Source organism: Marmota flaviventris, chromosome 2, assembly GCF_047511675.1.
Source record: "Marmota flaviventris isolate mMarFla1 chromosome 2, mMarFla1.hap1, whole genome shotgun sequence".
Lineage (NCBI taxonomy): Eukaryota > Metazoa > Chordata > Mammalia > Rodentia > Sciuridae > Marmota > Marmota flaviventris.
In genome coordinates, this window is record NC_092499.1 from 98033205 (window position 1) to 98054841 (window position 21637).

General features: G+C 35.6%; 1 protein-coding gene across 6 annotated transcripts in view; it reads left to right on the forward strand.

Annotated features, from left to right (window-relative positions):
• The first annotated feature begins 3725 nt into the window (after positions 1 to 3725).
• The window catches only part of Usp8 (ubiquitin specific peptidase 8), a 65449-nt gene continuing 47537 nt past the window's right edge, over positions 3726 to 21637 (forward strand). Inside the window, exons 1-6 of one of the 6 annotated variants that reach the window (XM_071608246.1) lie at positions 3726 to 3868; positions 4641 to 4745; positions 7927 to 8061; positions 13573 to 13741; positions 15270 to 15414; positions 18463 to 18548. In XM_071608246.1, the coding sequence (XP_071464347.1) occupies positions 13638 to 13741; positions 15270 to 15414; positions 18463 to 18548 (335 nt within the window). In that variant the 5' untranslated portion in view covers positions 3726 to 3868; positions 4641 to 4745; positions 7927 to 8061; positions 13573 to 13637. The other 5 variants (XM_071608247.1, XM_071608250.1, XM_071608248.1 and 2 more) reach the window with 5 other exon arrangements.

The window sequence follows — 21637 nt, forward strand, 5'->3', positions numbered from 1 at the left end:
GTCATATCATGAATGGATGAAAAGGTCAATATAGTTGTTCATTAGCTCCTGAAATCATTGAATTAGGGGCATCTCTAAAACATTATTGAGGTAAGTTTAAGCCAATTAGAAATGTAACTTTATATTAAAAAGTAGAACTCGTGTTACCCTAACTAGTGATTTCATAGATTTTTTTTTCACAAGTTAAGTTAAAATAATGGCTGAAAAGAACCCTCATGAAGAATGGCAATTTCTTAACCTTGGGGCTTGACATCCAGATGAAGAGCCCAGCTAGCCACCATTTATTTACCTGGTGTTGCAGCCCCTAAAGATAAAATGTTTGATGGGTCACACAACTGGCCCAATGTGGTATTAAAACAAAGTAGACAGAAGTCCTTTAGCTTGGGGTTGTTTCAGCACCCTAACACAAGCAAGCCAAAATTTAACTTAGAGTTATTCCTTGTAATTAATTAAATTAGGGGGGAAAAAAACAACCTAAATAGACCTTCAGCCAATCACCAAAAGCCAACTAGCTGTTAGTTCTATAACTAGGAACTTTCCACCAAATCATACCCAAATGAAGTAAATGACTGTAGCCAATAAAATAAGTTCTTTTCTTTATTTCCATGTTCCTACAAAAGCACACTGCTTATGTTGTTGAAATGGAGCTCTTTGAATCTGTTCTGATTTTGAGTATTACCTGATTCATGAATCCTTTTGAGTATTACCTGATTCATGAATACTCAAAATAAACTTAAATAAACTTAAATAAACTCTGTTAAATTAATTTGTCTGAGTCAATCATGGTGGTATACTCCTGTATCCAGAAATTCGGGAGGCTAAAGCAGGAAATCACAAGTTTGAGGCCAGCTTCAGCAATTTACAAAGAAAATAAAATACAAAATAAAAAGTACAAAGGGCTGCGTATGTAGTTCAGTGGTAGAGCACCCTTGGGTTCAATCCCAGTACTGTAGAAAAAATGGAAGTTTTTTAATATTGATAGTCATTATGGTTTTAGGAAATAAAAACCGGAAAATCAGAAAAATTGTGATTAGTTAAAAGAATCACAGGATACTTATGCTTTGGCTTAAAAAAATTGATGTGAAAATGTGTATATAATGTAAATTGTATACATGCATAAAAGTTAATTTTCTTAAACTATTACAATGTGAATCACTTCTTATGTTATTCTTTTTTAAATTTAATTATTTTTAGTTGTAGGTGAACACAATATATAGAATATGTTATTCTTTTTTTAAAGAGAGAGAATTTTTTAATATTTATTTTTCATTTTTCAGTGTACACACAACTTTTATTTTTATGTGGTGTTGAGGATTGAACCCAGCGCCCCGCGCATGCCAGGCAAGCGCGTTACCACTTGAGCCACATCCCCAGCCCTAGAATATGTTATTCTTAATAAACATGTTTTAGTTACCTAAAAGTTCCTATATAGTCTGTACTCCACTCACTCCCAACCCCTCTGAGATCTTCTCCTATCATGATCTCTCTGTGCCAGAACTATGGCTTCTATGCTGTTCCTCCAGCATACCCAACTTCTTCTGCCTCACTTCTTGAAAGCTCTTGTCTCACATGCATCCATGGCTTGTTCCCTTTCTTACCCAAGGTTCTATAGAAATATCACTTTTTCAGTGGGGCCTTCATTGACAATTCCATCAAAAACACTACTGTCATTAAGGGCCCTTTAGACTGGTTTATTTTTATTTTTAGTACTTAACTCTTTTTTTGTGTGTGGGGGGGTACCTGGGATTGAACTCAGGGGCACTCAACCACTGAGCCACATTTCCAGCCCTATTCTGTATTTTGTTTAGAAACAGAATCTCACTGAGTTGTTTAGCACCTCACTTTTGCTGAGGCTGGCTTTGAACTCACAATCCTCCTGCCTCAGTCTCCCAAGCTGCTGGGATTACAGGCATGTGCCCCTGTGCCTGGCTAGTACTTAACTCAACATGATATATATGCAATTTGTTAATTATGTGTCCCCCACTAAAATGCAAGATAGCTCTTTTGTTGACCAAGGATTTTATATTGTCAATTTAAAACAATGCCTGGATAGAACACACACTAAGTAAATGTGTGTTAAATGAATGAAGGATGAACCAGCTTTGGACTAGTGAATGAAAGCAATGATCAATATACAGACCATATTTTTTGAACAGTCAGTGACCACTTAGACTTTAGGTGCCATAGATACTGTTGTCTGGATTGTTACAATACATATTTGAAAAAGATCTGGGTTCTATAATTCAATTCAATTAGCACAGTTTCATCTTGTTTCTTAAGAATGCTTATTCCACAAATGACATGTTCAAAGCCCACTCTGAGATTTCTGTGAATTACTTAATAATATTCTTGTTCTTTCTACTTTCATTACCTAAGCTCAGTTTTGGAATCATCTTATCTATCTGGTGCCTGGTTTCTGTTTTACACGTGTTGACCCACACACGTGGACCTTTTCCTGTTTTCTCAAAACCTCAGCAAGTAACTTGTATTTTATCAAATTTGACTGAGGTTTTAGGGAAGTGGGGGAATTCCACTTACTGGGGGTAATTTCAGCATTTACATCAAAACAACAAAAATAACTGTAGGTGATTATTAGAGTCCTATTTATTGAATGTTTCTGGGATCCTTTCCTATTGATTTATTCACTCTAATAGCTTCTCTCTTCCTTTTTCGCCTCACATTCCTGCCATCCTCACCCTCAGATTATCAGGGCACTCCAAATTTTTGTTTGCTATCTACTTTCAAACTCAGATCTAGATATTTCTTTGCTTATCTAAATCCAAGAAGTATTCAACAGAGTGGGGGGAAAACCTTATTTTAAGACCCACCCTCAAAAGACAAGTGCATGTTTTCACTTAGTTATCAAAAATCTAAGACTTTGTTTATTCACCAGTCCCAGGTATTACTGTTTATTTCTTATGATCATAAGTCTTGCATGTTTGGGGCAAGTAGTGTATAGCTTAGGTTTTAAAAAGAGAGAGAGAGACAGAAATATATTTTTGCATGTATTTCATTGTAATGTAAAGAAAATTAACATTTATTGAAAGACTATTATATGTGAAACACTGTTGGGCTGGGTGCTTCTATTTATTCGTTACAGTTTTGAACACATATCTAGGACGGTTTCACTAAAGACATTTAGTAGACTTCTTCTTCCAGATTTCCCATCATGGGACACCTGGCTGGGGAACTTAGTGACCACGGCCAGCAGGTCCATTTCAAGCAACTTTATGTTAACAGATAATCGGAGCATCCAATCACCTTTTTCTGCAGTTATCTCGGTCAGAAAGTTAAGAACTCTTTTGTTTTTTTAAGACAGGGCATTTACGTGACTTAAGTGCGTACATGACAGTGTTTTAGGATCAAGCCTGTTCTTCTCCCATCACAGCTTGGCTTCGGGAATGTTTAGCCAAAATATCGGGTGATTCAAATCCCCCTTTCTAGTTTTTTCTAATTTTCAAACTGAGGAAAATTCGTAAAGATGCAAGAACACAGCTTCGTCCGCCGCAAGACCCAAGATGAGAAGTGACATTAGGGCGAATTCCTGGAAACGGGGTGTGCCGATGCTGTTGAGGGCATCCGCTGACGTTCACGACCCAGAATGTCCGGAGTCCTTCCGCGCCCTCCAGCGCAGGCCTCACTGGCAGAGGCGGGGCGGGGGGAAGGGCGGAGCCACGGCCACGCACGCGAAGCTCCGCCCCACCGTGACGTTTAGGGACGCGACGCGTCGCCACGCAATGCAAATCGGGAAAAGGGGATGAGCTGGGCTGGTTTCCGTCGGGATAGCGAAGGCTAGTTCTCCTCGGTTTGTTGGGAGATGGGCCTGTGGCAGGGAGGCCGGCGTTCGTGAAGTACGCCCGGCGCTACGGTGAGTGCAGGTCAGGTCTCTGGCCTTTGTTTCATGGGGATTCGTCCTCGGTGAACCTTCTACCCTTCCATCAGCTGTTGGTCACCAGGGAGATTAGCCCTGCCCGCGGAGGGACGACCCCAAGAACTGGCTGGTAGAGGAAAGGCCCAACCTGTAACATTTCCAGCTGCCCACCTAGGTTGCCCAGAAAGTTTCGTGTGGTTTTCCGGTCTCAGAAGGTGGCCTTGACCATTTCTTCTTTCGCATGGACACTAAGACCCAATTTTGACCTCTTTCCCCATTACTCCGTTTTCTGATTTTTTTTTTTCTGTGTATCTACAATCCCAGGCCTTACTACAACCCCTGACAGTTTGCAAATTCTTCCTGTGCCCCAGCCACACTTGGTTTTAGTGAAGTGAAAGCATGAGTTTAATAAGCTAATCAGAGTTAAAACTGACTTCCTCTAGCAGAAGGATTTCTTTAGAAAATATGCCTAATATCCTAGATTGTGTCACGGACAAGTTAATTTCACCTCTACTGTACCGAGGAAATTATTAGAATCCTGGATTGCAGTTATGTATTTATACATAAAGCTGCAGACTACACTCCTAGGTTTATTTCCTCCAGTTTATCCTTGTGACCTTGAATAAGTCACTTAATCACTCACAAAATATTTACCTGACTCTCAGAGGTGTTGTAGAGCCTCAGGAATTTAATATGTGTTAAGTGCTTTAAGGGTTTCAGATCAAAGAGATGTCTACTAGAGAAGGTTTACTCTTTTTTTTTTTTTAAGCTGCAGAGCATCCTTATTTCGGTATATATCTTGCTGCATTAAAGATGCCAAGTGATAATTGTTAAGAAGTGTTCCTGTTGTAGACTTGTTCTGCGGCTTTGCAGTGTAAGCAAATTTTTCATTTCATCCGAGTCTGTTGAAGATTCATTGTTGAGTGTCATTCATGATAGTTTCTCATCATTACAATAAGGTGATGGCAGTTGTTGTATATTTTTATCAAACTGGTATGGCTGGGTGAAATAATGTATTCCTCTTCTTGTGACACATTAGGTGTATCTTTAAAATTAGTAAGAATCCTGCCACACATCTGTCATTAATAGAATTTTACATGGACATGTATTTTATTTGGGAAAACGGCATAAGAAAAACAAAAATATTTTAAAGGTGCTTTGAAAAACATTTTAAAATATATTTACTTGAACTTTATTAATTATCATGGGCATTTGTTTATTGATGTGTACATAGTGGGAAAGAACCAGAATGACTTCTTAAAGCAAGATACTTGAAAAATAAAGTCAGAATATCAAATTTTTTAAATAAAATATCTAGCATTTGACTTTATTATATGGTTTTCTATATGAAAATGAAGTCATTTTTGTAGAAGTCAAAGGAAAAGAGCCCATTCAAATTATTAGTTGCTAATAAAATTAAATATAATTAAGGAAACATTTGAAAAAAAATGTATTTTATGTTCTAGCTACAAGATTCAAGGCCACCCTGGACAAAAAAAAATGAGACCCTGTTTCAGTAAAGAAAGGAAGAAGTTTCACTATTATTCCAGTTGCCTTTTGCTGCATCATAAGTCACTCAAAAACAGTAGCTTAAAACTACAATTTAGTATCTCATGTTTTTTGTGGCTGACTGGCCTTAGGTTATTCTCATTTAGGGTTTCATGAATTTGTAGTCAAATAAGTTGCTAGGGTTGGAGTTAACCTGAAATCTCAACTGGATTTCTGGCTCACTCACATGGATGGCAATTGATGTTGGTTGGAGTTCAACTGGTGTGCCTACACATAACTTCTTAGTGTGTCTTGAACCTCTTACAGCATGATTGCTGGAGTCCAAGAATACATGTTTGAAGACACAGGAAGAATAAGCTGCTAATATCTTAAAAGCCTGGACCTAGAAATTGTCACAGCAGTATTTCCAATATACTCTACTAGTTAAAGCAACTAAAGAGCTGTGTCCCCATCAGATGATAGACTCCCCACATGCCTGCCTTTTTTTTTTTTTTTTCCCTTGGTGTTGCTGGGGAACCCAGGGCATTGCACTTAATAGGCAAGCACTATACTACTAAGTTATACCCACAGCCAGATTCCTACCTTTTGAAACAAAAAATACCAAAGAATTTGTGGCCATCTTCATTTAGCTCACTGTAATTTTGATGACAAGGTTGTATTGGACTTATATTTAGATTTCTATAGTCAATGAAGAATAAGGTACACTTTTAATTTCTTTAATCATAGTGCTTTATATCTTTGTGGCATATATATTTTAACTCAATACAGATGGCAATCCTATAGAAGCAGAGAGATTGTTTTTATTTCATTTTGCAGATACAAGTAAACTGGAAATGTAGTGGTGTGTGGGTTAGGGGAATTTAAGGAATTTGCTAAACAACATGTGATTAATGAATGGAAAATAAAAACTAAGACCTACAACATTCCCTTAGTATTAAATGTATTAGTGGTAAATGGTAAAATTTTATATTAAATGTATTTGGAATTCTGTACTTAAAATCATACTAATTCAAGTGAAACAGTACTAATATACAGTGAATTAAGTCAATGTTAACTAAGTCTCATCTCTTGACTAACACAGTACCTGTACTTTAGTTTTTTTGTAAGACTGAACTCTCTGGAACATACCAATAATGAGCAAATATACATGTCTTTCTATTATAGTGAAATGAAATTGTTACATATTGTAATACTATTTTCAAAATAACTCAGTCTGAAAAAAGTTATAGGCGTAGGACTCCTGGAGCTCTTATTTTAATTTCTCAATACAGAATCTTTAAATGAAAAGGATTTCATTCTTTTATTAGGTTGGAGAGTATATGATTTAAGATGCTGATTTCAGTTGGAAATAAGTTGTCATCTTCCTATTGTTGCTTCTAGAAATATTTGTTGCTATCTTTTCTTTATGTTCATGGTTCTTAGTCTTGGCTGAACATTAGAATTCACCCGGGGAGCTTTTTTATAATATCTATGTGTAGAGCCCCTCCCTGAAGATTCTGACTTAACTGTTGAGGGGTAGGATCTGGGCCTCAATGTTTTTTAAAAGTTCTCAAGGTGATTTTAATGTATAACTAGGACTAACAGCCATATCATTTTCTTTCCTTTCTTTTATTCTCCCCCACTCCTTTTTTTGGTACATAGTGGGGTATGGTTCCCTACTTACCTATTTTGCAGCTTTTTTAAAAAATTGGGCAGCAGGGCATAGTGGCAAACACCTGTAACCTCAGCTACTTGGGAGGCTGAGGCAGGAGGACTGCAAGCTTGAAGCCATCCTGGGCAATTTAGACTCTGTTTCAAAATAAAATTAATAAGGCTGGGGGTGTAACTCAGCGGTAGGGTGCACCTGGGTTCAATTCCCAGTAACCTCCTCTTCAGAAAAAAACACACATTAAATTAAAAAAATGGGCAAATAACGAAGGAGAAGATAAAAGAAATGGATTAAAGTTTTAAGTGTAGACAGACATCTAATTTAGAAAATCTTCTGTTTCTAGGAATGGTCCCTAAACAGATTTTGAGTTGGTTTGCTAGTTCCTGTATTTTGGCACTAAGCATTACCATTATTTACTTGTCTTTCATAGTAAGGGGTAGAAACTCTATGGTATATATGTATATATTTTTGTATTCTTTGTAGCGCTCAACATTGCACCTCGTTGTATAGTAATGTTTACCATAATGCCTAAATGTTTACTATATTTAAATTTGTTTATGTTGTTTGTGATTAGACCTAGGGATAGTTATTTCACTCTTATTCCCCCCCCCCCTTAGTATTTTAAGAACTCTGTAAAACTTTTGTTTGGAATTGTCTTTCCTTGGTTTCCATGATATTGCACTTTCCTGATTTTCCTTCATTGTAATGACTCCTGCTTTTTTTTCTGAATATTTTTTCCTTTAGACTCACCAGTTCTGGATCCTTCAAGTAAATTGTCAGCTGAATAGAAACAGCTCATTTCCTTGATGATTTATTTTCCTGATTTTTGTTACTACTATATATGATGTCTGTTTTACTTGTTTTTTAAAAATGTTTTTCTTCTTTTTTTTTTTTTGAGATGAGGATCTTGCTATGTTGCCAAGGTTGCCTCCACCCCTGGGTTCAGGTGATCCTCCTGCCTAAGCCTTCTGAATAGCTGGGACTACAGGAATGCACCACCATGTCTACTCAGCTGATGTCCATGTTTTTAAAAGTACTATAGAAGTTTTAAAATATACTATACAAAAAATGAAGAAAATAGAATTGTTCTAAACCAAATCCTAGATAGCTTCATTTCAGTGTCACTACTTCATCATTTCCCAAATAATTTGGATTATAAAAATTAACATTAGTGCCTTAATAGTTGATGCACAGATTTAATGTCTGGTCTTTCAACTGCTTTGTAATTAATTACATATTTATACCTGTGTCAAGCCATCTTTCTTTAGACACCATTCTCTTTATCATTATGTACTTTCCTGTAAATCAGTGGTTCTTTCTTGGGGGTAATGTACCTCTCAGGGGATGTTTGGCAGTGTCCAGAGACTTTTGGGTATTAGCTTTAATGGGAAGAGGAGGGATGCTACCAACATCTTACACTCTACAGAGCAACCTCCTACAACAGTTTTATCTGGTTTAAAGTGTCAATTTTATTAGGTTGAGAAATGCTGCTATAAACGGATCAGTTTTTAACCTACAGTATTATTCATTTTTGTTTACAGCATTACCTTCTTCACGTTTCACAGGGGAGGAAAAAAGGGGCGGGGGAGAGGGAGGGAGATATTGAGCTTATCTGTCTGTAAGCAAAACACAATACTCATTTTAATCAGTATTCTACCAAAGCATGTTTCTGCCTTTTTGTTTTTTTTTTTTCCTGCAGTAGTCTTCTAGCTGTTCTTTTCCATAGTATCCTTGTTCCTGTCTGTTTTGAATACAACTTGCATAATCTCCGATTTGACCACACTGAGAATATTTTTTTTCATCAAGAACTGGCTTTTATTGCCTGCTGAGTTAAACAGTTTTGGATGGCTTCAAAAGTCCTCCACAATGTTACTATCTCCTTATCTAATATAATTTAATTATTATTGTTACCTAACAGTTATTAAGTGTTGACAGTGAGGACTACCTAGGTAGGTGCCAGGGATACAAAGACATCAGTGGATTCCTTTGATCCAATTGATTATTTCTCAATAATTTCTACAGTATACCTCATTTTTCTCCTGTTCTAATTTCTGATTTTGTATCTTTGTTCATGGTGTTTCTCTTTTGAAATGCCCTCTTTTCTCACTCTGTTCTTAGTTAAATTTTATCTTTGGGGCCAGTTTCTGTCTCTGCCTCATCATGTCCGCATACTTGTCCTTTGGTCCAAATACCACACTGAAGGAACAATACAGATAACAAGCAGTTTAGGGGTCAGACCAAACAGTGAACTCCAGGAGCTGGAACCTTCAGGGACAGAGAAGTGAAACTTAAGATGGCTTTTGAAGGAAGAAAGGCCAGCACGAAAGATGAGAGTGTACATTCTGGATTGGAAGCAGCTTTATCTTTTCTAGTTATACTGAATTTTCCTCACCTTGTGACTTTCCAGTGACTATAGTCACAATGTATAGTGTAACAATTAATTTGTGACTTATTAATGAGTATTAATTTGTTCTTGGCAACTAGACAAAGAGATACGTAATCTGAAGGCCTATTCTCTATGTCTCCTAGAGTAGTGCTATTCAAAGTAGCCAGTCTGAATCATTTAAAGTCCTTTCCTTCAGTGTCAAGATAAAAGCCTGCCCTATAATGTAAGTCAATGCACTGTTTTCTACGGCGAGAAAGTCTTGCTACTATAAAAAGGTCAATGTGCTTAATTGATGTACATTCTATAACAAGCTTCCTATTTTATCAAGACTGTTAACAAATACTTTTCCATTGGTCTTTGGATGACACTTGAAGTAGCATTACTGTAATGAGAGAGATTAGAATGTTTTAAAAAATTATAACTTCTAGTAAGAAATACATTTTATATTTTAATCCAGTATTGTATACATATGTTTATACACATTGTATCAGTTTGTTTTCTGTTTATAATGAGAAATGTGAGGCCAGATACTTTATAAAGAAGAGAGGTTTGTTCAGCTCACAGTTTTGCAGTAAAAAGTCCAAATAGCATAGCACTGGCCCTTTCAGAGGCTTCCCTAACTGCATCACATTATGGTGGATGACATGTTGGGAGTGGGTATGAGAGGGAGAGATCACATGGTGAGACAGGGAGCCAGAGAGGTACACTGGGGACTCACTGGGGTCCTACAAGTCCCTCATGCCTCATACCTTCTAAGGGAAGTGCCCACTAGGCCCTACCTCTTAAAGGTACCAGCACCTTTCACTATGTGTGCCATACTCCTATATTTTCTATTTTGCATATTTTTATTATTTATTTTTTTAGTTTAGGCAGACACAACATCTTTGTTTGTATGTGGTGCTGAGGATCGAACCTGGGCCGCACGCATGCCAGGCGAGCACGCTACTGCTTGAGCCACATCCCCAGCCCCTCTATTTTGCATATTTTTAAAATGCTAATTGCAATGTCATGAATTTTGTGGTTGGGGGGGTGCCAAGGATAGAATCCAGAGATGCTTTTTACCATTAAGCTACATCCCAGCCCTTTTTACTTTTTATTTTGAGACAGGCTCTTATTAAGTTGTTGCTGAGGGTCTTGTTAAGTTGCTAAGGCTGGCCTTGAATTTGGCAATCCTTCTGCCTCAGCCTCCTGAGTCACTGGGATTACAGGTGTGAGTCACTGCACCTGACTTGATGTCGTGGATTTTAAAAACACTGCCTTCAAGCATTTAGCACATTGCTAGACATAGTGTATGCTTAGAAAATGGCAGAAGTTTTAGCAGTAATTAAATATTTTTTTTTTTTGGTAGTTGTAGTTGGACAGAATGCCTTTATTTTATTTGTTTATTGTTATGTGGTTCTGAGGATCGAACTCAGTGCCTCACGCATGCTAGGCAAGCGCTCTGCCACTGAGCCACAGTCCTAGCAGTAATTAAATCTTGAGAGAGGATTGACTCTTCTTAATACTTCATGATTATTGTAAAATGTTATTTCATCAGTACTTAGTTCTCTGTGTCATTTTGCATTGAAGAGTGTGGAGTGGATTATATGAAATTTAAGAGATAGCCAGAGTCTCAGAAGATAGAAGATACAGTACTGAGTACCAAGTACAACTGTCTGAAGAGCAGTTATGGGGAGAGATGGTGGGTGACCAAGAAAGACAAAACTCTTATTGTTACTGAGACCTTGACAGTGGCTGTTGTAAAGCCCCAGTTAGGATATCAGGACCAATTTAGTGACTGTGAACCTCAATTTTCACTTTTATTTTTTTTTAGAGAAGACTTTTTTTTTTTTTTTTTTGGTTGGTCAAAACATTACACAGCTCATGACATATCATCTTCCATACATTTGATTCAAGTGGGTTATGATTTAGAGAAGACTTTTTAATCATCATTTTGTGGTTCAAGTCATCTAATCTACCATCTGTGGAAAGATTCAGTGTTGTCAGGATCGTGCTTTTAGACTAACGCTGGTGTTCTTAATCTTTGTTAGATTTACACATCTCTAATATTTTTTATTCTTAAAAGAATTTTTTCTTATATATACTTATTTTCTTTAAATTTTTGATTTTTTTGAAGCATAACATAGTGTTACTGGGTTATATTATTATATTTAGTTTGTTCTAGATCCAAACAGAGTCCATAAATTAACATCGGTAGCTAATGAACATGTATTCTTGAATAGGAATCAGTTGGCTTGCCATTATTGCTACTACTTTTTTCTTTGTTTTAAACTATTGCAACCAAAATAAGGAAATTCATTTAGTTATTTTGGCATTGATTTATTTATGTCAGTTCATATTGAGTTTTCTTTAATGGCAAAATGCAGATGACATCAAAAACATAATAATTATGTTTAGGTTGGATATGTTTCTTTGCTTTCTCATTTGATTAAGAAAAAAAAAAAACACCTTACCCTCTGTTTGACTTCTGCATTAACATGTGCTTGTGGAAGTGAAAGAGCAATTAAAACAATGCTGGAAGTATTTTTAACACCAGCATCGTAATTCCACGGTATAACATATACAATTTTGTAAATAAAAATAGAAGCAACTGGTTCTTTGGACTTTGGAGAACGTTGTTGAACTCTTCTCAAAAATCAAATAAGGACAGAAAAGGCAGCTTAAAACGTATAATTTTTCTCCTAGAAGCTTTTGCCAAAACCCTTGGTGATATAATGTTATCCCTGTACTTTTCTTCCTTATGTCTAATCATTTTGCCAAGTTCTGTCATTATACCTTTGCAGTGTTTCTTGTATCTGCTGCCTCCCATTCCATCTCAGTTGCCCCAGTTCTGACCTTCGTCATGTTTGCCTAGGATCATTGGAATAGATAACTAGTGTTTTTCCTATTTCTAGTCTCTTAAGCCTAATTTTGTACTCTTTGTTAATTTGGATAGAATAACTCTCTTCAAGATCTTTTTGTGGCTCTTCGTTACCTTCAAAGAACAAAGCAAATGCTTCAGTGTGACATTCAAGGTCTTTTTAAAAAAATCTGTTTCAAGACTATTTTTTCAGGTTTTGCTGCTTAGTAGATCTTGTTCATTCTCTGTAACAGCTAATTTCTAAAGATATGTTTTACTTTCTTAACTCTTTCCTCATATTGTTCCTTACCTCTATTGGAAGCTTTCTATCATTGGTATATCAACTGCTTTCTCTTTTGTGATCACTTCCAAGATCTCTGTAGTCTGTAGTCATACTTAATTTTCTCTCTAAATTTTTCTTATATTACATTATTTGGACTTATAGTACGTTATTTATAACTCCATAGTTTGATATCATAGTATATTGTATTATATTGCTGCTTATGCCTTATCTTTAACATTAATTTTTGTATAAAGTTATTTGGGTCCTTGAAGTTTTTGTTTGGTGACACAGATCAGCTCCCCTGATCTGCCCCATCTGCAAGCATACCTGCTATGCGTACACACATATCACAACTTAATTGATAAATTGATACATACCTAGCCATTCTTCCTCTTGTCTTCATTTTTTACTACCTGCTCTACCTGTTCAGAATTTGCCAGAGCATACAAGGAAACAAAAAAAAGTCACAAAACATCAAAGACCTTTACAAAGTAAACTAGAGTACATTAATGTTTTCTGGTAGAAATAAACATGTTCTTTTTTTCCTAGCTCTGTATAATATGGCCTTGCCTACAACTTGCTTTTTTTTTTAATAACCTGATATTATCAATGAGAAAAAAGTATTTCTGGATGAAAATTTCCTCTACTTGTGATCTGTACATTAATGTAGTCTTAATAGAAGAAAACTGTAAAAACTCTTATTCTTCTTACTGCTGGTTAATTTAACAGCTAAATTTCCTAATAATGCAAAATGATACAAATAATTCATTTAATGAAAATTTGAAAGAAATTGTTTATTTATACCTTATGTTTTTGAACTCCCCAAATAGATATTCAAGATCATTTAAATACAGTTTAGAAGCTTTTTGTTGATTTGTTTTATTTGCTTACTTATACATAGGTTTGAACCTAAGACCTTGCCCATGCTAGGCAAGTGTCTACTACTAAGCCATACACCCAGCCCGAGAGTTTTTTAACTGCTCTTTTGCTTTATTGTGAGTGGGGAAAATTAGTGAAATTATTTGTTTTGTTTCAGGAAACAACTATTTTTCATTAAATACACCACCCATTATGAAAGTGGATAAGTAAAGATTATTCATCATGCCTGCTGTAGCTTCAGTTCCTAAGGAACTCTACCTCAGTTCTTCACTAAAAGACCTCAATAAGAAGACAGAAGTTAAACCAGAGAAAATAAGCACTAAGAGGTATGTATCCTCTGCTAGTTTGATTGAATCATTAATTTTAGTTCATTTCCTTATTCAAGTTAGATGAATAGTCAGTTTAAAGTTTATTTGAAAAATAATACCATCACATGAATACAGTAAGACTTTAGAGAAGTTCTTTATCTTCACAGATTATGTATATGTTCTGCTTATATGCATAATAACTGCTTTCTGGACAGTATGTATAGTAGATCATATGTTTAAGAGACAAAGAATATTGAGGGTTTTATAAACCATTGTCTTTTCATAAAACATTGTAAAAATGATGTTTATTCTTGTTACTACACATGTGAGTTATGATGCTAGCATAATCTTTCTTTGATCAAAAGAGAAGTAATAGGTAGTTTTTGTTCACTATTCAGTAAGGTATTATCTTGTGTCAGTTCAACCTTGGCTTTTAACTTAATGATTTATTCTATGTATTTTTGTTTTTGAGGATCCATCTACCTGCAGAGGCAGGGCTAGAGATGATGCCTTCTTGATAGAGATTACAGAATCTGGCCTGAATAAAATATAATAGTCATCTGGTTATTTCAGTATTTACTGGAAATATAATTTTGCTAAAAATGATGTATCAATAAAATTGTAAACCAGTTAGTTATATCTCTGTTAAGGGACAGAAGACAATAACAGAACTTTTATTCTGAATTTATTTTGACCAACAAAGGAGATTAAGAGATAAATAAGTAACCACATTATTATAGCATCAAAAATGAGTTTTTCAAAAGCAAAGTGGACCTAGACACCATATTCCCCATATTTTGGGAAAGCAGACTTTATAAATTAAGGGGGAAAATAGGTGCTTCATGACAAGATACATAGGAGAGTCTCAATATTGAAATGTATGATCTCAAATGGACCAATAAATAGATGTCCATGGAAACCTATGAATGCACAGGGACATCTTAATGAGTCATATTTTTAAGGGAAATAAATTGAAGATGGGAAGAAAACAAAACATCAAAAATTACAAGAGAAAGGTAAAAACACTTAAAAAGATCAGGAAAGAAAAATCCCAAAATGAACTGAAATTTCTAAATGTTACCAAGACAAAAATGGGCTTTTTTTTTTTTTTTTAAGATAACCTTTTGGGGAAGATTAAGAGGGATTGTGAATTATTTCTTAGGGGCTAAGTTGGTGGTATTGATGGATGACAAGGAAAGCAGTTCTATTTAACTCCTGTATGTGACTTTCTAATAGGAAACAGTGGGAAAGATAAAGCCACTTTTAAGCTTTCTCAAAGCTGAAGGACAGAAGGATTTTTGAAATAGGACCTAAAATGGGTCATTACTTTCTGGTAGTGTCTGACTTATATCTGAGATCACCCGTACCCCAGAGGAAGTGGTTTAAGTTGGTTACATCCAAACATATCTAACTATGTACCAATTGAAGTAGTTCAACCTAAATCATGAAATTTACTCTATCAAGGTTATCTTTGAAATTTATAAATGACCTATAATTTTTTTCCCAAATGTCAAGTATTTTAATTATTTTTCCTCTTAATTTTAAGTTATGTACACAGCGCCCTGAAGATCTTCAAGGCAGCAGAAGAATGCAGATTAGATCGTGATGAGGAAAGGGCTTATGTTCTATATATGAAATATGTGTCTGTTTATAATCTGATCAAAAAAAGACCTGATTTCAAGCAACAGCAGGTACCTTTTATTTTTGCATTTTTATTTGCTGTTTTTGCATAATGGAATGATGGATTTCCCCTAAAGGTTTTAATAACAATGATATTTCTTTTCCTTTTCGCTGCCTCTTTTTATTTTTCCCCTTGTGGTGCTGGGGATTGAATCCAGGCCCTCAGTCATGCTAAGCAGGTGCTGTACCAATAAGCTGCATCCCCAGCCTAACAACAAAATTTAGATCACATTATACAACGTCAAGTTCCAACTCTTATATTGATAGAAAAAGCAAACTAAAGATATGTTTTATTATTTTTAAATATATATGTATGTATATACATGTGCATTCCCATATGCATGCACTTTTATTTTACCTTGGATTAGTACAAGTTTATAGCAATATATAGACTCATAATCTGCTTTCTGTTTTAATAAATTATTGGCAGGTCAGGTGGAAGTGGAAGAATTGAGTTTACTCATGTGTTAAATTAGATCTCAGCTTATAACATTAATACTGATCACTTCTAAAACCCTTTAATTTTAAATTATGTTCTGCTCTTGATTTGTTGAATAGGTGTTGTTGACCTTTCATTTGTTGAAGCCATAGGTAGTGATGGAGGATGGAGGCAATGTAAATGAAGACTAGCATAGGTGTTGATGGAGAAAATGGTTTCATTTTTAATTGTACTAGAAACAGGCAAAGAATGTAGAGGTCATATTAAGAAAGAGGAAGTATGTTGTATTGGTTTCCACTTTTTTCTCCTTTCTCTTGCTGCTGGGGATTATACCCAAGGCCTTAAGCGTGCCAGGCAAGTGCTCTACCATGTAGCTACATCCCCAGCCCTACTTTCATCTTAGGAATGATTTTGCTCTCACACAATAGTAGCAAAGGGGTGTCTATAGATTTACTAACTGATAAGAAGCTATTCTTAATATTCAGATTTTTATTTTACTCTCTGGTGGTCAAATTGGCTTGTCTCATTTAAATTAACTTGTAACAAAATTTCTCTTATTTGAAGTTACCTTTTTTTCCCTAGAATAGCATGACTAGTATAATTTGTTTTGGTTGTTACTTAAGAGATAATTTTAATGTTGTAGTTAATGTTGATAAGTCATTGTTAGTGTTTTTCCCCACCAGTGAAATTATGCTGAAAATATTTACCAAGTTTTAGACCTAGTTTTGAAAAAGTGTCCTTTTGCATTTGGAAGTTCATCTGCTTGTCCACAAATGGATGAATTGTTCTGGCCATGAGAGAAACATTTTTATTTATTTATGTATTTTTGTGTTGGGGATTAAACCCGGGATACTCTACCACTGAGCTATATCCCCGGTCCTTTTTTTTGGGTGGTGTTCCTCAGCCAAACACAGGGCCTTGTATGCTTCAGGCCAGCGTTCCACCATGAGCTGCTTCCCCAGTGCCCCCATCCCTAGTCCTTTTTTATTTTTTATTTTGAGACAGCTTCTCATTCTGTTGCTGAGGGTCTCACTAAATTGCTGAGGCTCATCTCAAACCTTGCAATCTTCCTGCCTCAGCTTCCTAAATTATTGGGATTATAGACAAGAGTCACCACACTTGTTAGAGAAAAACATCTTTTAAGATTTTTAGACATACTTATCTGCAGATGAGAAGCAGAGGTCTGCCTAAATTCAAACTTCTTGTATGCTGGTTAAAATCTGTTAATATGGAATTGCCTAAAGAAAGTGTAAACTGGGTGCAGTGGTGCACACCTGTAATCCCAGTGACTTGGGAAGCTGAGGCAGTAGGATTGAAAGTTGGAGGGCAGCCTCAGCAACTTAGGAAGACCCTGTCTCAAGACAAAAAAATAAATAAAAAGGGCTGGAGATATAGCTCAGTGGTAGAGTGCCCCTGGGTTCAATCCCTGGTACTGCAAAAAAAAAACAAAACAAAGGCATAAACATTGCTTACTAAAGTACATTTTAATTAATTAAATTATTTTTGATACTGGGGATAGAACCTAGGGCTTTTCACATGCTAGGCAAGCTGTCTATCACTGAGGTAAGTCCACAGGCCTTTATATTTATTTTTAATTTTATTTTGAGACAGGATCTTGCCAGGTTGCCCAGACTGGCTTCAAACTTGTGATCCTCCTGCCTTAGCCTCCCATGGAGCTGGGATTATAGGCATGCATCCCCCCACCCAGCTATTTGAGATTTGAGATTTGGACAAATCTGGTGTTTGCTTTTTTTGCCTTTCTGATAGGGCTATTTTTATATACTAGTTCACTATTTACTATTTTGTGTACTAGCTTACTTTTTATTATAGTTTTAGAAGCTAGTGGTTGTTTTTCTTTGATGAGGGAATGTTTTTTCTAGCTAACCTTTTTTCCTCTTGAGCAGGTTGGGAGTAAATTTTAATTGATAAAGAGATTTTTCCATTCCCACAGTGTCTGTTACATTTCCAAAGGGAATATGTAGGTGAAAGTGGCAGAAGTTCAGGTTAGGAAGCTGCCTGCAAAGGCTCAGGTAACCTAGACTGTTACTTTATATGCTACAGTTATTCAGTTCTTGGCTTTCAATAAAAGGATTATTTTCATTTGCTCTGTCTAGAGTTCTTACAACTGTTTTTTTGTTTGTTTTTGTTTTAGTCTAACCTCTCTAGTGTACCTCAAGTATGTGAGGTATTAAATTTAATTCACTAAGTATATATTGCCCCTTAATTAGGTAGGGACAGAATATATGTCAATTTCTTCAGAAACTTGTATTTTTCACTCTTTATACTACCAAATATTTAAGATTTAGGTTAAACTTAATTTAGCAAACTTTCTCTAGTAAAGGACATAGTACCTTTATAGCCTGTGCATTGGAAAAAATCAGAAGGTATTGTGGGGTTTTTTAAGCATGCTAATGGTATGAGGAGATACTTTTGGAGACATTTGGAGAATAAATTGTACATTTCTGTGGGTGAAAAGCTTTTCAAGGTGTCTCAATTATAATAATGTTTTTATTTAACAAACATTGCTTTATGTAAGCACCATGTTTTTAGTATTTTTAACATCAGTGCTATGTGCAGTACCCAGTACTAATGGTATGGCATGGTTTTCCTGTAATTTTAGGAGCACTTTCATTCAATACTTGGACCTACAAACATCAAAAAAGCTATAGAAGAAGCTGAAAAACTCTCTGAAAGCCTTAAACTGAGGTACAGACATTATTATCAAATCTTGAAAAGAATGTAAATTTAACTTATAAAAATATTTGTCCATTTATATCTTATCATGTGTAAAATATCCAAGTTCCTAGAATTAAGATTTCTGTTAACTGGGACACAGAAATTAAAATATTTTTCTATATCACCTATAGTTCATATGTTACTATCAGTATTTTTTATTGAAATTTTAAAAGTATTTAGAATGATAGATTGTAAAGGTAAGTGTTGGTATATTAAATTAGAACTCAGGTCCAATTTTTTTAAGTTAAAATATTTGTAAATTTCTGATTGTATTTTTCAGAAAAATTTAATTCTTCACATGCTCCATGTTATACTGTGCTACTGAATACTGGTCTTAAGGAAATGAAGTATTTACTCTTACTTTTCATTTGCCTATAGTTGTAAAAGTTATTTATGTTTACAGAAAGATCTGATTCTGGAATTTGCTATGACTGTCTTACCAGGCTTAAAATGATTACAGATGTTAAATGGTGTGTTTCGGCTTTTAGTTTATTGCTATTATAGACAACTTAATGGTGTCATATAGATCATAGTAAATAAATTTCTGCCCACATCTGCAGCATAAGAATTCTTTTTTTTTTTTTAATTTTTTATTGTTGGTTGTTCAAAACATTACAAATTTCTTGACATATCATATTCCACACTTTGATTCAAGTGGGTTATGAACTCCCACCTTCACCCCATACACAGATTGCAGAATCACATCAGTTACACATCCATTGATTTACATATTGCCATACTAGTGTCTGTTGTGCTCCGCTGCCTTTCCCATCCTCCACCATCCCCCCTCCCCACCTCTCCCCTCCCCTCCCCTCCTCTCTCTCTACCCCCTCCACTGTATAACCCTGAGGGTCTCCTTCCATTTCCAAGCAATTTCCCTTTTCTCTCCCTTTCCCTCCCACCTCTCATCCCTGTTAAATGTTAATCTTCTTCTCATGCTCTTCGTCCCTACTCTGTTCTTAGTTACTCTCCTTATATCAAAGAAGACATTTGGCATTTGTTTTTTAGGGATTGGCTAGCTTCACTTAGCATAATCTGCTCTAATGCCATCCATTTCCCTGCAAATTCTATGATTTTGTCATTTTTTAATGCAGAGTAATAGTCCATTGTGTATAAATGCCACATTTTTTTTATCCATTCGTCTATTGAAGGACATCTAGTTTGGTTCCACAGTCTTGCTATTGTGAATTGTATCCGATTCGCCAGAATTTTATTGAGGATTTTTGCATCTAGGTTCATTAGAGATATTGGTCTGTAGTTTTCTTTCTTTGAAGTGTCTTTGTCTGGTTTAGGTATCAGGGTGATGTTGGCCTCATAGAATGAATTTGGAAGTTCTCCCTCTTTTTCTATTTCCTGAAGTAGCTTGAAAAGTATTGGTATTAGTTCTTCTTTAAAGGTTTTGTAAAACTCTGCTGTATACCCATCCGGTCCTGGGCTTTTCTTAGTTGGTAGTCTTTTTATGGTTTCTTCTATTTCCTCAATTGATATTGGTCTGTTTAGGTTGTCTATATCCTCCTGACTCAATCTGGGCAGATCATATGACTTAAGAAATTTATCGATGCCTTCACTATCTTCTAATTTCTTGGAGTATAAGGATTCAAAATAGTTTTTGATTATCTTCTGTATTTCTGAAGTGTCTGTTGTGATATTGCCTTTTTCATCCCGTATGCTAGTAATTTGAGTTCTCTCTCTTCTTCTCTTCGCTAGCATGGCTAAGGGTCTGTCGATTTTGTTTATTTTTTCAAAGAACCAACTTTTAGTTTTGTCAATTTTTTCAATTGTTCAATTGTTTCTTTTGTTTCGATTTCATTAATTTCAGCTCTGATTTTCATTATTTCTTGCCTTCTACTTCTTTTTCTGTTGTTTTCTCTTCTTTTTCAAGGATTTTGAGATGAAGTATGAGATCATTTATTTGTTGGTTTTTCCTTTTTTTAAGGAATGAACTTCAAGCAATGAATTTTCCTCTTAGAACTGCTTTCAATGTGTCCCATAGATTCCGATATGTTGTGTCTGTGTTTTCATTAATCTCTAAGAATTTTTTAATTTCCTCCTTGATGTCTTCTATAACCCATTGATCATTCAGTAACCTATTGTTCATTCTCCAAGTGATGTATGCTTTTTCCTTCCTTCTTTTATCGTTGATTTTCAGTTCCATTCCATTATGATCAGATAGGATGCATGGTATTATCTCTACTCCTTTATATTGTCTAAGAGTTGCTATGAACATCGATGTAGCAGTGTCCCTGTAGCATGCTCTTTTTAGGTCTTTAGGGAATAGACCAAGAAGGGGAATAGCTGGGTCAAATGGTGGCTCCATTCCCAGCTTTCCAAGAAATCTCCATACTGCTTTCCAAATTGGCTGCACCAATCTGCAGTCCCACCAGCAATGTACAAGTGTACCCTTTTCCCCACATCCTCGCCAGCACTTGTTGTTGTTTGACTTCATAATGGCTGCCAATCTTACTGGAGTGAGATGGTATCTTAGGGTGGTTTTGATTTGCATTTCTCTGACTGCTAGAGATGGTGAGCATTTTTTCATGTACTTGTTGATTGACTGTATGTCCTCCTCTGAGAAGTGTCTGTTCAGGTCCTTGGCCCATTTATTGATTGGGTTGTTTGTTCTCTTATTGTCTAATTTTTTGAGTTCTTTGTATACTCTGGATATTAGGGCTCTATCTGAAGTGTGAGGAGTAAAGATTTGTTCCCAGGGTGTAGGCTCCCTATTTACCTCTCTTATTGTTTCTTTTGCTGAGAAAAAACTTTTTAGTTTGAGTAAGTCCCATTTGTTGATTCTAGTTATTAACTTTTGTGCTATGGGTGTCCTATTGAGGAATTTGGAGCCCGACCCCACCGAATGTAGATCGTAGCCAACTTTTTCTTCTATCAGACGCCGTGTCTCTGATTTGATATCAAGCTCCTTGATCCATTTTGAATTCACTTTTGTACATGGCGAGAGAAAGGGATTCAGTTTCATTTTGTTGCATATGGATTTCCAGTTTTCCCAGCACCATTTGTTGAAGATGCTATCCTTCCTCCATTGCATGCTTTTAGCCCCTTTA